The sequence below is a fragment of the Dendrobates tinctorius genome, unplaced genomic scaffold (assembly GCF_039654945.1).
Source record: "Dendrobates tinctorius isolate UK_male_01 unplaced genomic scaffold, ASM3965494v1 ptg000008l, whole genome shotgun sequence".
In the NCBI taxonomy this organism is placed as follows: domain Eukaryota; kingdom Metazoa; phylum Chordata; class Amphibia; order Anura; family Dendrobatidae; genus Dendrobates; species Dendrobates tinctorius.
In genome coordinates, this window is record NW_027361676.1 from 31,287,715 (window position 1) to 31,305,096 (window position 17,382).

Genomic DNA, 17,382 nt, shown 5'->3' on the forward strand with positions numbered 1-17,382 from the left:
TCCTCTTAGATTCAGAGTTCAGCTCCTGTTAAGCTCCATAGGAAAAGAGCATCTCCTGTGTACAGCCCATTTTATTTCAACCCACAGATTTTCACTTGTAATCAGGTCTGGGTTCTGGTTGAGACATTCCAAAATGTTGAATTTCTTCTGGTGAAGTCATTCTTTCATTGATTTGGAGGTATGATCTATGTCGTCGTGCTGAAAGGTAAAATTCTTCATCTTGAGCTTTTCAGCTCGAAGGTTTTGTTGCAAAGCTGACTGATATTTGGAACTTTTCAGAATTCCCTTGCCTAAAGTCCAAATTTCAGCTGCTGAAAAACAGACCCCAAATCATAATGCAGCCTCCACCATGCTTCACTGGGGGTAAAATTATAGACTAACAGCCATTCTTGTCTATCTATAGTGAACAGTCAAATGTCACCCAAAATGTGGAGGGCCAGCATTGTCAGCCATTTGTAGCCATGCTGTTGCTAAGCAGCTGCTGAACCTATTTATGTACTAACTATAACAGAGATTAGAAAGAAAAACATTCATTAGCATAGTAATTCTGTCTATAGAGACAGTAAAAGAGCCGTCATGGTGACTGTGGGCACATCGCGACTGCCCTCTGCTCTCCCGGCTGACAGAATGCACGTGCCTAGTCTACAGATGGAAGAATGCTGCTGTTTTCAAAAAACGTGAAATTATACTTAACTACCAAGCAATGTTCTAACTAAACTTCAATATGGGCCTTTTACTATACGCCAAATATGCCCATATGCCTCTACTGTACAAACTGATTACTTAATAATACACTTATCGCATTTTATACAAAGGGAACGTGCAAAACGGTGAAGAACTAAACACTCAGAGCAACACCTGACTGTAAAGTACTATAATATACTAAAATCACAAAAGACAAATTCCCAGCTAAACAGGTCCCATAATTGGTGCATTTATAGCTGTTAGTCACCAAAAATAAGATAGAAAATCAAATGACACATAATAAAACTAATGAATGAATATGGGAAGCACAAAACACCATCTCCTAATTGAGATATGTGTCTGCTGTCCAGGGTATGTGCAGGTAATGTGGGTTAGAGAGGCTTTTTTATTGGTGCAATTACTCTTAACTACCCGCTGGGACCAACATAATGTCAAGAGATCTGCAACCAAAATGCCACCAAAACACATCATCATGAGAATATGCACATATTTTGCAATGTTTTTTGATTTTCGGGTTTTTTAAAGATATTCTTCAATAAATACATTGGTACTGTTAAGTCACATTCATTTTTATTTATCTGTTTCTTAGTAAAGCGCCAAACAAAACATAAAAAACCTACAAACTTCATGCTGATGTTGCCACTGTTTGGATTGGAACCTAAGGACACACTGCAAAAAGGCAATAAAACTAATCAAAATCATTAACATCATAACAGCCCCAAGCCATGTAAGCACTTCAAAGGGAATCGGTTACCAAGCGTTTAGAACGTAATCTGAGAGCAGCATAATGTACAGGCAAAGACCCTGGATTCCGGAGATGTGTCACTTACTGGACTGCTTGTTGTAGTAGTAATAAAATCACTAGTGGACTTATAAATCTGCTCCCATATAGTCCTCCATATTCATGAGCTCTGTGTAACCTCACCCCCACCACTGATTGGCAGCTTTCTGCCCATGAAGAGTATACACAAAAAGCAGCCAATCAGTGGAGTGGGCGGAGTTATACAGAGCTCAGCAGTCAGTAAACTGAAGATCTGCAGCAGATAAAACTGATTTTATCAAAAGTACAGTACAGCAAGCAGGCCAATAAGTGATACGTTGCTGGAATCAGTGTTTCTGCCTCTTCATCATGCTGCTCTCAAATTGGGTAGTAAAAACCTGGCACCGATTTCATTAAAAAATATACATTATATAGTAGCCAATTGTACATATGAAGAGTTGACTTACCTGACACGACAGTACAGAGCCTATGCCCTCACTGAACAAGTCTAACAGGTCTACTTAAAAGGAATCTGTCAGCAGTTTTTATTTCATCTAAGAGCAGCGTGATGAAGAGGCAAAGAGCCTGACTCCAACAATGTGTCACTTACTTATAAGTTTGCTGCAGTGGCAATACAATCAGTGCTTTATCAGCAAGAGATTATCACTGAAGGACTAGGTATCTAAATCCAGGAATTTCAAATAATCTGTACAACAACCCTTTCTGCTCCGTCCACTGATTGACAGCTTGTTGACAATGAACAGTGTACACAGGTAGCTGTCAATCAAGCATTTGGGCGGCGTTATACACAGATCAGTATTCAATGCACCAAGCAGTCTAGTAAGTCAGACATCACTGGAATCAGGCTCTCTGACCCTACAACATGCAGCTCTCAAATTACACAGCAAAATCCTGGTCACAGATTCTCTTTAAGAAAAAATATCCTTAGACAAAAAAATGGTTTAAAAAGATGCTTACATTTTATAATTAATTGGATTAAACAATAGTTCCACATATGGTTTACGTGTGTTATCTATTGTGGGTTGTCCAGTAAAATATGGGTGTAAACGCGCAAGATTGTTTAATTTTCCAAGCATTGGTGATTTGTACGATTATTAATTCCCATTCACTTTTATTATTGTCAGGAGCATATCCTCTGGGTGGGGTATATTGCTGACCAACAGTATTTTTTAGGTCTTAAAAATGTCAACGCCGGCATATTTACATTGGGCAGAGATCATGACTGTCTGTAGGAGAAAAACTCGGCTTATCTCTCATAAGTATTACTCTCATTCAATGATTTATCATACAAGTGTTTTTAATGTTTCTCAGTATGGCTATGATGCATCAATGACAACTTTCCCACATGTGACACTGAAATATACTGTGCAGCTCATGATTCTTAGCTTGTTTTTTATTATTTCTCTTAGATTTGTCATTGCGGAATTGCAGAAGGTTTTCCAAACTTTGATGCATTATGTCAGAATGTGATGAGATAGTTTGTACTGAATGCCATATGGTATGCTGAGCTACTGATAGATATATTGGCTGATATCTAAGAGACCACTATTATATATTAAATCTGTGTTTTTCAAAGCTCTCAAACAACACACAAGAAAAAAACACAAAAATCCTGCTGAGTAATCAAGCAACTATTTTATGGCACAGCGTGTTCCTCAGACTAGCTTTAAAAAAAAAACATAGATTCCAATTTTTTCTTTCTTTTAGAGCTATTTTCATCATATCAGATGGAGTCAAGATAAATAGAATTTTGCACTTTATATTGCTGTGACCCATTTATCATTTCGCTAAATATTTTCTTCTGTATTAGGCTAGTTTCACACTAGCGTTTATTTCCTGCAGCGCATGGCGCCGCTAAGCCCCGCCCCCTCCCGGCTCCCTGCCCGCCCCATCTGGTCATCGGCGCCTACCACATGAACGCTTGCGATCTGCGCACCCTATCTTTAGCATAGGGTGCGCAGATCGTGCGCTGGCCGTGCGCTAGTAGGATTTTAGTGTGCGCTGCGCACTTTTGAAGGTGCGCCGTGTGCGCCAAAATGCAACATGCTGCGTTCAGCGCACACCGGCGATGACCGGATGGGGCGGGCAGGGAGCCAGGAGGGGGCGGGGCTTAGCGGCGCCGTGCACTGCAGGAAATAAACGCTAGTGTGAAACTAGCCTTAGACAATCTCTCTGTTTATTGTAAAAATCCCTTGCTGTTATTTGTGACACTTTATAGTTTCTGATCTGGTTCACTGTGACGTAACAATAGTAGAGCCGAGTTGTGTCTTCCAATGCACTTTAAATTGTGGTGACTGGTTGTCGTTGGAACCAATACATAAATACTGCGAGGGTAGAAGTAGAAAGAAATAACTATGATATTCTCATCCTTGAACTAGCTCTGTTTCACATTATATTCCAGAAGTTAGGGATTGGAATAATAAACTATAGGGTACTCCGGAGGCTTTAATTTCCATTACCGTCTTCTATTCCACACAAGTATTACGGACAAGCAAAGAATAGGCTTGTAGAAAGACTAGAGGTCTGTTTGTATGGACCGACCAGCAGCACAACACAACCGCCTATCAGTAACATTTTACCAATCAATGATTGTGCCTGTCTGCACTGTCAGACCAAAGTAAACGATGCTCGCTAAGCGATCTAATATAGGCCGCCATGGCTGCCATGGTTCTCGGCAGTGTGGGTCCTGTTTACTAGAATGATGATTTTTTTTTCACTGTACAAAAGATCATTTTACCTGATATATGAGCAGATTTGGCTGAGTGATCAGCAGAGTGTTTACATGGCAAGATAATCATGAAATGAGCATTTTAAATAACACTCAAACACAATTATATTGCAAAGTGTCGCTATGTATTTATCTGGGAAGAAATTTGCTAAAAAAAGAAACCACCACTTTGACTGTAATGAAAATCAAGAGAGACTGACCTAATGCTCTTCAGTGAGAACGAGAACCCAAACACTAGGTGAATCAGGAGTGAAACATTAAGGCCGGGGTCACACTTGTGAGTGCAATGCAAGAAACTTGCGCGAGTCTCTCGCATCAGTACCCGGCACTGCCACTAACGGTTTGGACCGGAGCGTTCAACTGCATAGAAAGACATGGTCCTGAGTGCCAGCAGCAGTGCCGGGTATTGATGCAAGACACTCACGCGAGTTTCTCGCATTGCATTCGCCAGTGTGACCCCGACCTAATGCTTCTATACAAGAGTTCCCTTAACATTTTGTCTCAGGAGCCTGTAGTTATCCCTGCAGAATCATGTGTACTGTAGGTCATTATTTTATCTTTATTCTTTCTTTACTTATTTGTAGGTTTAGTAGGCCTTTTCACAAAGTTCTTATTAATACTTAGTCTGCTTTTAACCCATTCCCGACCTTGAAAGTATCCATACATCCAGGTTGCTAGGTACTTACAAACCTTGGATGTATGGATACCTCATGGCGATTTAACATACACACAAGCTGTGAGCGAGATCGCTGCCGGGTGTCAGCTGATTCTGCTCTTGCACCACTCCCAGAGCTAGCGATCAAAGCACTTAGCTGGCATGCAGAGGGAGGTAGCCCCCTCTGAACTCCAATCGGCACACCAGCGAAGTCATCACAGGGGCCTGATCGTTGCCATGGTGACCTGATGTTGCGATGACAACATCCAGGTCACCAGGCATTAGCAAGTAAGTTAGATCATGTGCAGTGCATGATTTAACTAACTTTTGGGTCTGCAGGGTTGACTGTTCTAATGCATTGCAATGCAGATGAATTCCAATGCATTAGAACTATGTTCAAACTGCAGAAAGTGAAAGTCCCATAGAGGAACTTGGTAAAAAAAAATGTAAAAATAGATACTTTTTTAAAATAAAATTTGGCCTGGTCATGAAGGTAAAACCAGGCTTGGGGACTGAAGGAGTTATAGGCCACAGCACATCTTCCGTTTGAAGGTCTGGTTGGAATTTTCAGACATTCCATCAAATGAGCTGCAGAAGGTATCCAAATGCATCACAGCGATTATTGTTGGTCGAGTGGAACCACAATAGAAACTAAAGACCAAAGTCAGGACATGTCTATAGACAAATTCTGAAGCTCTTTTGTCTCTATCACCAAAATTCAGAATCCTAATCTTGATAAAAATTGTAACATTGAACTGATTAATTAAAATAATTATGCAGTAAAGAAATGTGTCTTACCTTGTGTCGTAGTCTTATGTATGGTGGAAAAGACTTGATGCCAAAATCTTCTTTTACTGCTCTTCCATGTACTAGCAGGATGCAACACCCCAAGCAAAAAATAGTTGTGTGCCAACTCGACATCTTGTTCTGATAAGACATAAAAAGGACAATTAACAATAAGGCTTACAGACAATTTTAAAGAAAAAAAAACATTTAAAGAAAGTTCTTTGCAAACAACCAGCAACAAAATAATTAAGAAAGGCTCTCTAATCTTCAAATTGTATCCCAAAATGCTAAAATGTGTTTTGTGCCTTTTTTTTGCTTGCATTATTCTATTTGTGCCTTTTTTGGAAGTCTATTTTTTATGTGTTCACCTGTTTGTTTTTCATTTGTGGGCAGTCTAGCAATTCCAGATGTATTAGTATGATTTATCAATTGCAAATATTTAAAAAGTGACTAAATTTGGAGCAATTTCACTCCATTCGCCTCTGGCAATCTTTTCGCATAAATTTTAGTGACTTTTGGTGCCAAAACGCGATTTTGCAAAAAAAAAAAAAAAATTCCAGGCAGAAAGTTTTTTTTTTTTACTTAGATAAGATAAGATAATCCTTTAATCGTCCCACCATGGGGAAATTCAGAGCATTACAGCAGCAGGGCAGGAACAAGTACAGATACAGATGCATAAAGGCATTACATTGACAGTAGGTAGGTAGATATATGAAAAAAAAGATATAACCGGACTATCACAACTTTGGATCTATCAGTTTAGCATCAAATTCTTGAATTGCCAGTGCCATTTTGTTGAATTTGGCATCAAAAACAGAAAGTTATACCACAAGACAAAAAAAGTGACTTAGAAAAAGCAGAAATGATGAATGGGAGCCAATGTTTAATAATATAATCGTGTACTTAACCCCTTCACCCCCAAGGGTGGTTTGCACGTTCATGACGGGCCAATTTTTACAATTCTGACCACTGTCCCTTTATGGGGTCATAACTCTGGAACGCTTCCATGGATCCCGATGATTCTGACACTGTTTTCTCGTGACATATTGTACTTCATGATAGTGGTAAAATTTCATTCAAATAACTTGCGTTTATTTGTGAAAAAAACGGAAATTTGGCGAAAATGTTGAAAATTTCGCAATTTTCCAACTTTGAATTTTTATGCCCTTAAATCACAGAGATACGGCACACAAAAAACTTGATAACTAACATTTCCCACATGTTTACTTTACATCAGCACAATTTTGGAACCAACATTTTTTTTTGTTAGGAAGTTATAAGGGCTAAAAATTGACCAGCGATTTCTCATTTTTGCAACACCATTTTATTTTTACGGACCACATCACATTTGAAGCCACTTTGAGGGGTCTATATGATAGAAAATACCCAAAAGTGACACCATTCTAAAAACTGCACCCCTCAAGGTGCTCAAAACCACAAGAAGTTTATTAACCATTTAGGTGCGTCACAGTAATTTTTTTGAATATTTAAAAAAAATGAACATCTAACTTTTTTTCACAAAAAAAATACTTCAGGTTCAATTTTTTTTATTTTACCAAGGGTAACAGGAGAAATTGGACTGCAAAAGTTATTGTGTAATTTGTCCTGAGTACGCTGATACCTGATATGTGGGGGGGAACGACTGTTTCGGCGCATGGCAGAGCTCAGAATGGAAGGAGCGCTGTTTGACTTTTTCAATGCAAAATTGGCTGGAATTCAGATCGGACGCCATGTCACGTTTGGAGAGCCCCTGATGTACCTAAACAGTGGAAACCCCCTACAAGTGACCCCATTTTGGAAACTAGACCCCCCAAGGAACTTATCTAGATATGAGGTGAGAACTTTTAACCCACAAGGGCTTCACAGAAGTTTATAACGTACAGCAGTACAATTAAAAAATCATATTTTTTCCACAAAAATGATCTTTTCACCCCAATTTGTATTTTCCCAAAGGTAACAGGACCATAAAAGTTATTGTGCAATTTGTCCTGAGTACGCAGATACCCCACATGTGGGGGTAAACCACTATTTGGGCGCATGGCAGAGCTCGGAAGGGAAGCAGCGCCATTTGACGTTTTTGGCTGGAATTGAGATCGGACACCATGTCGCGATTGGAAAACCCCTGATGTACCAAAACAGTCGAAACCCCCCACAAATGACAACATTTTGTAAACTAGACCCCCCAAGGAACTTATCTAGATGTGTGGTGAGCACTTTGAACCCCCCAGTGCTTCACAGAAGTTTATAACGCCCGGGCGTGAAAATCAAAAATTTGTATTTTTTCCACAAACATGATCTTTTAGTCACCATTTTTTTTCATTTTCCCAAGGGTACCAGGAGAAATTGGACCCCAAAAGTTGTTGTCCAATTTGTCCTGAGTATGCTGATACCCCATATGTGGGAGAAAACTACTGTATGGGCACACGTCGGGGCTCGGAAGGGAAGTAGTGACGTTTTGGAATGCAGACTTTGATGGAATGGTCTGCGGGTGTCATGTTGCCTTTGGAGAGCCCCTAATGTACCTAAACAGTGGAAACCCCCCACAAATGACACCATTTTGGAAACTAGACCCCCTAAGGAACTTATCTAGATGTGAGGTGAGCACTTTGAACCCACAAGGGCTTCACAGAAGTTTATAATGCCCGGGCATGAAAATAAAAAAAATCGTATTTTTTCCACAAACATGATCAATTAGTCCCCAATTTTTTTATTTTCCCAAGGGTAACAGGAGAAATTGAACCCCAAAAGTTGTTGTCCAATTTGTCCTGAGTATGCTGACGCCCCATATGTGGGAGAAAACTACTGTGTGGACACACGTCGGGGCTCGGAAGGGAAGTAGTGACGTTTTGGAATGCAGACTTTGAGGGAATGTTCTGCGGGTGTCATGTTGCCTTTGGATAGCCCCTAATGTACCTAAACAGTAGAAACCCCCCACAAATGACCCCATTTTGGAAACTAGACCCCCTAAGGAACTTATCTAGATGTGTGGGGAGCACTTTGAACCCCCAAGGGCTTCACAAAAGTTTATAATGCCCGGGCATGAAAATAAAAAAATCGTATTTTTTCCACAAACATGATCAATTAGTCCCCAATTTTTTATTTTCCCAAGGGTAACAGGAGAAACTGAACCCCAAAAGTTGTTGTTCAATTTGTCCTGAGAACGTTGACGCCCCAAATATGGGAGAAAACTACTGTATGGACACACGTCGGGGCTCGGAAGGGAAGTAGTGACGTTTTGGAATGCAGACTTTGAGGGAATGTTCTGCGGGTGTCATGTTGCCTTTGGAGAGCCCCTAATGTACCTAAACAGTAGAAACCCCCCACAAATGACCCCATTTTGGAAACTAGACCCCCTAAGGAACTTATCTTGATGTGTGGTGAGCACTTTGAACCACCAAGGGCTTCACAGAAGTATATAATGCTCGGACATGAAAATAAAATATTTGTATTTTTTCCACAAACATGATCAATTAGTCCCCAATTTTTAATTTTCCCAAGGGTAACAGGAGAAATTGAACCCCAAAAGTTGTTGTCCAATTTGTCCTGAGTACGCTGACGCCCCATATGTGGGAGAAAACTACTGTGTGGACACACGTCGGGGCTCGGAAGGGAAGTAGTGACGTTTTGGAATGCAGACTTTGAGGGAATGTTCTGCGGGTGTCATGTTGCCTTTGGAGAGCCCCTAATGTACCTAAACAGTAGAAATCCCCCACAAATGACCCCATTTTGGAAACTAGACCCCCTAAGGAACTTATCTAGATGTGTGATGAGCACTTTGAACCCCCAAGGGCTTCACAGAAGTTTATAATGCCCAGCCATGAAAAAAAAAATCGTATTTTTTCCACAAACATGATCAATTTGTCCTGAGTAGGCTGATACCCTACATGTGGGGTAAAACACTGTTTGGGCGCATGGCAGAGCTTGGAAGGGAAGGAGCACCATTTGACTTTTTCAACTTAGAATTGGCTGGAATTGAGATCAGACGCCATGTTGCATTTGGAGAGTCCCTGATGTGCCCAAACAGTGGAAACCCCCAATTCTAACTCCAATCCGAACCCCAACACACCCCTAACCCTAATCTCAGCCCTAACCCTAGCCCTAACCCTAACCCTAGCCCTAACCCTAGCCCTAGCCCTAATCCTAACCCTAGCCCTAACCCTAACCCTAGCCCTGGACCTAACCCTAGCCCTAACCCTAACCCTAATGGGAAAATGGAAATAAATACATTTTCTTTTAAGTTTATTATTTTTCCCTTACTAAGGGGGTGATAATTGGGGGTTTGATTTACTATTTATACCTCATTTAGGTCATTTTTTTGTTTTGTCGGTTTTATGCAATGAAAACTATTTTACTTAAAAAATTATTTTTGCATCGCTTTATTCTGCAAGATATAACTTTTTTATTTTTTCGCTAATGATGCTGTATGCTGTCTCGTTTTTTGCGGGACAAGATGACGTTTTCAGCGGTACCATGGATATTTATATGCGTCTTTTTGATCGCGCGTTATTACACTTTTTGTTTGGCGGTATGATAATATATCATTATTTTTTGCTTCGTTTTTTATTTTTATTTTTTAAGGGGTTTGCTAAAGGGGTTAACTAATGAGACAGTTTTTTAGGGCGGTTCATTACAGATGCGGCGATACCTAATATGTGTACTTTTATTGTTTTTTTTATTTTTATTTCCAAAAAATGGATTTATTGGGGGAATATTTTTTTTTTCTAATTTATTTGGCAATTTTTTTTAAATTATTTTAACACTTTTTTTTTATTTTTTTTAACTTTATTACATAGTCCCAGGTGGGACTTCACTGTCCTGTGACAGATCGCTGATGTGTCACATCACAGATCACTGTGACAGATCAGCGATCTGTCACAGGCACTACTGCAGACTTCCTCATGCCTGCGCTTTGCAGGCACTGAGGAAGCCAGCTCCCTGCAGGCCCCCGTCGCCATCTTGGATTCGGGGGCCTGTAGGGAAAGAGACCCCCACAGCAGCGCTGCACATTGCGCTGCCGTGGGGGGCTCAGGGAAGCACGGAGGGAGCCCCCTCCCTGCCGATGCTACCCTTTAACCCCCGGTACACCGTGATCATGTTTGATCGCAGTGTGCAAGGGGTTAACGTGTCGGGGGCGGTCCGTGACCGCCCCTGTCACATTGTGCCGGGTGTCAGCTGTGATAATCAGCTGACACCCGGCCGCGATCAGCGGCGCTCACCACGTGGGCGCCGCTGATCGCGCTAGACGTACTATCCCGTCCATGGGCATAGGGGCCCGGGTCCCATAGACGGGCTAGTACATCTGATGTCAGAAAGGGGTTAAAGGGGTTGACCACTACTTTAGATGTTCCTTTTGTGTAAAATAACTCCCATAGATAATCACTTCACTAAAGGCTTTGCTAATCCTGCAGTTTCCTGTGCTGCTCTTCTGGTCACATCATCTGTTGCTGAGAATCTCCTGCTTCCTGTGATGTCACATTAGATTCTCCCTCAGCTCTGGGCTCTGTAAACTGATGGGTGGGCCAGGTTTGCTGTGCAGACGGAAGGGGCTTGCTATGTGGGTGTGCAGGGCTGCATTCAGCAGAGCTCACTTGATACATGCAGCCGCAGGTTCCACTCCTGAGCGCCGGCGGCAGTGCGGGGTATTAACATGCGAGACTCGGCCGAGTTTCTGGCATGTGTGATCCCGGCCTAACTCAAGAAGTCCCTGTGGTGTGGCATACTGTATGTGGCATACTGTGTGGCATTCACTTGACTAATGTAATAGCCAATTATCTACAGTCAGATTTACATTTTAAAATATTTCATTCTCCATTATGGTACAGTTACTGAATCTGCGTTTGACTGAAAATTATTTAAATAAATTAATATTAGTATTTCCAATCACATATATGTTTATCCTCTAAAAGTATCCCGCAGGGTGGCGAATCCTCTTCCGAGGTTCAATTTTCTAGTATCGTTATAGGCATAAAATACAATATTTCATGGACTACTATAAACGAATAGCTTTTTTCTTGTGCAGTGGACTTCTTCCCTTTTGATTCTAGTAATAGTAGTACAAAATTGAACGCAGCTCCTTTTCTGTGACCAGTTCACAAATTATTTGATAGATGAGTCCATTATAGTAGTAGAAATATGAAACCCTGCAGGCAAGACCCTACAATTTGCACAAAGCTGAAAGATAGCTGAATTGCAATGGTGGCATCTCTAGAGTTTGTAAGATGTTCTAATGGCTAGAATGGAAATGCTTCATGAGGATTGGAAGCAGTCGCAGTCATGCACTGCGCATTATTATCATGCAAATATCAGGGTTAGAAGTGAAGGATACATAAATTTGGATGGCTCAGTTCCATTGTTACTTTAACATAAATAAATATGAACAATCAAGGTTTCTTAACCTGTTATACACTCACTGGCCACTTTATTAGGTACACCATGCTAGTAAGGGGTTGGACCCCCTTTTGCCTTCAGAACTGCCTCAATTCTTCGTGGCAGAGATTCAACAAGGTGCTGGAAGCATTCCTCAGAGATTTTGGACCATATTGACATGATGGCATCACACAGTTGGCGCAGATTTGTCGGCTGCACATCCCTGATGCGAATCTCCCGTTCCACCACATCCCAAAGATGCTCTATTGGATTGAGATCTGGTGACTGAGGAGGCCATTTGAGTACAGTGAACTCATTGTCATGTTCAAGAAACCAATCTGAGATGATTCGAGCTTTATGACATGGCGCATTATCCTGCTGAAAGTAGCCATCAGATGTTGGGTACATTGTGGTCATAAAGGGATGGACATGGTCAGCAACAATACTCAGGTAGGCTGTGGCGTTGCAACGATGCTCAATTGGTACCAAGGGGCCCAAAGAGTGCCAAGAAAAAATTCCCCACACCATGACACCACCACCACCAGCCTGAACCGTTGATACAAGGCAGGATGGATCCATGCTTTCATGTTGTTTACGCCAAATTCTGACCCTACCATCCGAATGTCGCAGCAGAAATCGAGACTCATCAGACCAGGCAACGTTTTTCCAATCTTCTACTGTCCAATTTCGATGAGCTTGTGCAAATTGTAGCCTCAGTTTCCTGTTCTTAGCTGAGAGGAGTGGTACCCAGTGTGGTCTTCTGCTGCTGTAGCCCATCTGCCTCAAAGTTCGACGCACTGTGCGTTCAGAGATGCTCTTCTGCCTACCTTGGTTGTAACGGGTGGCAATTTGAGTCACTGTTGCCTTTCTATCAGCTCGAACCAGTCTGCCCATTCTCCTCTGACCTCTGGCATCAACAAGGCATTTCCGGCCACAGAACTGCCGCTCACTGGATTTTTTTTCTTTTTCGGACCATTCTCTGTAAACCCTAGAGATGGTTGTGCGTGAAAATCCCAGTAGATCAGCAGTTTCTGAAATACTCAGACCAGCCCTTCTGGCACCAACAATCATGCCACGTTCAAAGGCACTCAAATCACCTTTCTTCCCCATACTGATGCTCGGTTTGAACTGCAGGAGATTGTCTTGACCATGTCTACATGCCTAAATGCACTGAGTTGCCGCCATGTGATTGGCTGATTAGAAATTAAGTCTTAACACACAGTTGGACAGGTGTACCTAATAAAGTGGCCAGTGAGTGTATATGAACCATTTTATGGTGTTTTTATAGGGGGTTGTCATTAAAAGAAATATGATGATTAGAGTGATACCTGTATGTCTCAAATCACCTGCCTTGTTGTTGAAGTATAATAATATTTTATCACTTTATATAACTGACTTCTTCAAGGATTTGGGGAGAATGCTGCCTGGAAGATAACTCTGCCTCCAGAGATTATTTTACATGACTGGGAGTTACCAGTGTGATATGTAATGGCTGCTCTCCGCTCTTCTGATCTCACTGCGGAGCTGTGTGCGGTAATAACGGACACATCTGCAGGTTCCTCTCAGTGTTCAGTTTCCATCTCACAGGCAGACAGGGTTGCAATATTGTTGCAATATAACAGAGCTCAGAAAGGGCACAAAATATTTCATTTCTCTTGTTCGGTGTTAGTTACTCGCCTCATACTGGTAACTCCTCCTTCGTGTAGAATAAACTGGAGGAAGAGTTATCTTCCAGGTAACATTCTCCACATAGCCTGGAAGAGGTCACTTACATATAAGAAAAACATGGATTTCTCTGGAACGCAACATCAGATTGCAGATATTAGGGTACCATTTTATTCAGCATCCTATGACCCCCATATAGACGGCTTAGGAGGGGCTATCCTACTGACAGATTCGCTTTAAATACAGCATCGTTATGAAAGTATTTCTACATAAAAGTTGCATGAAAGTTGAATATGATAGACAGGTTATACCTGTCTTAAATAGGCATGGAATTAATAAATTTTTGCTGCGATAATTTTTAATATGAATCAGAACAAATCACAATTTGAACAAAGTTTGACATCCTTTACTTGCAACATTTGACACATTGATCTTTTGCTCTTTGCTAACATCCAGAAGTATACAATCATGCTTAAAAAATCTTTTGTCGGAAATTGAAACAAATTTGTCATTTGTCATGAAGGTGCCACATTTTATCTAGTTATAGTATATACATGATTGTATCTTTCTTTGTGTACCATGGTGGTAGCTGAGCCTAACTGTAACTAGTTCTTCTGCACTCTAAATAGCACAGCTACCACACTGAGTGCACAATTGTATGAATATTTTGATCATTCCATCATTTTTGATGCATATTTTCCAACTCCAAGCTGTATGAGTCAAGAAATATCTGAAGATAGATGTCTTAAAGGTGTTATGGACTGATTAGGTGAGCGTGACTATTGATGGATTGGCAGGACCAATAACGGACATAGACCACTACTTAGTCTCAGATTGCAGCAAGGTGGAGGTGGGGTATTGCTATGGGCTGATATTATAAAAAGTTAGTTAGTTGGACTGTTTTGAGCTGAAGATGGACTCAAAATAGATTCTCAAACCTATAGCCAGTTTTAGGTGACACTTTCTGCAAGCAGTGGTATCGGAAAAGGCCTACATTTTTCAATAAGACCATTATTTTTATGCTGGATAATACATTATCACATGGATTGAAGTCTCCACTACATTGCCAGCCAGTAAAGCGCTTAAGTTGAAAGAATAATGACATTCCTCTTTCCTCATCTGACCTAAACCCTATTGAGAACTAATTAGCTCTTCTTACACAGTAAATTCACAGTGAAGAAAAACAGTACACCTCTCTGACCGATGTCTGGGAGGCTGTGGTTGGTGCTGTTTAAAAAGTTGATTGCCAACAGATTAAGAAACTGATTCCATGGATGGAAGGATTACGACTAGAGTTGAGTGACTGCATGGAGAGCCTGTGTGTTGGGCTCTCCATGCATGTGCTGTGACTGACACAGCCACGACACATGCAGCTTCGGCACCGATCAGCTGATCAGCCTAAGCGTTCCATGTAGCTTATTCATTAAGAACTATAGCTTGCTGAATAAGAGGGAACCCGAACAAATTCGCTCAACTCTACTTATGACTGTTATTGAAAAGAAAGGAGGCTGTATTGGTCACTAATATATTTTTTTTAAATATCAGAAATGTATCTTTATACATTTTGAGTAATTTGGTTATTATTCTCACTGTAACAGATGAATATAAACCCTTGAGATGGAAAAATTTGCTTTTTTAATTTACTGTAAATAAATTAAAATAATTTAAATAATAATTTAAATTAATTCTGAAAATAATGCAAAATAATTCTGTACTCTAATAGTTGTTCAATAATTCTGCACACAAAGATATTTGTAAATGGTCAGGTATCAGGCTTATGAAATTTTTGGATTCACCGAGAGCACTGTAGTGGATGAATAAAAAAAATGAATAATCAAAAATTCAAATTGCCTATTTGTGCACACAGGGTACATTAACTTCAAGGAGCCTGCACAGCCACAAAACATCAGAAGTCAAAATATGCAGGTTACACAAACATTTGTGGCTGCTCTTCATTTAAAGACCCAGTCACACATAGCGAGATCGCTGTAGCGTCACCAATTTTGTCACGCAGCAGCGACCTCGCCAGTGATCTCGCTACATGTGACACGTAGCGGTGACCAGGCCCCCCCGCTGCGATGTCGCTGATCATGCTGGAATGTCCTGGGTCATTTTTTGATTGCTGGTGCCCTGCTGGCCAGCACACATCGCTGTGTTTGACTCTGATGAGCGACCTCGTTAGCGACTCAGAAATCATGGACGCAGGCGGGAGTCGTCAGAATCGCTGCTGTGTGACAAGGTCCCAACGACCGCCGAGGTCGCTATACGGATCGCTGGATCATTGCTGCATCATTGGGTAAATCTGCCTGTTTGACAGCTTACTAGTGACCATGTAGTGATGCACCAGTGATCCTTACCAGGTCGTATCATTGTCGGGATCACTGGTGCGTTGCTTACTGTAACGGTACCCTTAATACACATCTAGAGCTACTAAGGAGATAGAAAATGGTTTATGTTCATTTTAAATCAATAAATATGTCAAGAAGGGCAAGGAATATCATAACAAAAAGGTAAATGAATAAAATGCCTACTTTTAATATACACCATAGTTAATGTTTCTTAATGCATCTCTAGGAAGCCATGGAAAGCTAATATTGCAGATTGCATTCATTTTATAATAACAACTGTTTTAGGAATGTAAAATCAGTTTCTTTTCTTTTTTCTCCTATCTAAGGGTTTGTCTCCCTTTGAGTCTTCAGGAGCACGGAGCTCCTCTGCCTACACATCTTTCTGCTTGCTGGGGGTGGTTCTCTCCTGATGACTGACAGGTCAGGCTGGTGACATTGCAGAGCTGCTGGCCTGAACTGTTCTGTCACTGATGATGCCAACTGCCTATGGTCCCAGCATCAAAAGAGCAAAAGGGGCTTAGACGCCAGCTGGATCCAGTGAATCTAGCCAGCTTGAGAGCTGCACTTGCAAGCTGTATTGCAAACAGTTTTCAAGTGCACACTTGTCACGTAGAAGACCAGACGCCTCTAAGGTAACTAGTAACCTTGGAAACAAGCCATAAATTATTGAATTCAAAATTCTTCCTTATTTAATAAGAGTGGAATTTTTAATAAGAAGTAAATTGCAAAGTTTCTTGTTTTCACAAGAACTTAGCATGTTTACCAATTTTACATTATGAGACAACCCCTTTCATTAGTAACAATGTAAGTCAGTGGCACTGGAAGATGAAACAAGCCCACAATTCCATATAGGCTTACACAGTGAAATATTTACATTTTATATAAAATCTTACCTTTAGTCAAGTAGATATAGTACAAGATACATTTTTTTCTGAATTGCATGGTATTATTATTTACACAGACTTTATATAGCAAGTCTTGACCTTCCTAAGGACAATATTTGAAAGGGTTTTCCAGGAATATACAAACATGGTCATATGCTAGGGAGGGTATAAAATAAATAAGGGTCCACACATATACCCTTAGTGATAAAATCCAGTCCATCAGTGACCTAACCACTTCAGCCTCACATTCTACACCTGCAAACATCACTATTGAGTTTGGTCAGGTGGCTGCTAAGCATCATCAGTTCCAGAGTCAGCGAAGACCACAGTAGTGGAAGAGCTGGGGTGGTGAAGGATTGTAGCGGCATATGTTTGTTTCTTCTTTATTCTACATCCTTTTCTTAGGGACAATTTTGTATAATCTGGAAAAAAACACTTAATATGTCCTCCGGGTATGTGAGTTC

At 40.9% G+C, this 17,382-nt stretch overlaps 1 protein-coding gene across 1 annotated transcript in view; it reads right to left on the minus strand.

Moving 5' to 3' along the window:
- Window positions 1–17,382, minus strand: part of FSTL5 (follistatin like 5) — a 1,180,017-nt gene that overhangs the window by 1,008,554 nt on the left and 154,081 nt on the right. Inside the window, exon 2 of the mRNA XM_073576841.1 lies at window positions 5,668–5,796. Coding sequence (XP_073432942.1) covers window positions 5,668–5,790 — 123 coding nt within the window. The 5' untranslated portion in view covers window positions 5,791–5,796. The remainder of the gene's footprint in view (window positions 1–5,667; window positions 5,797–17,382) is intronic.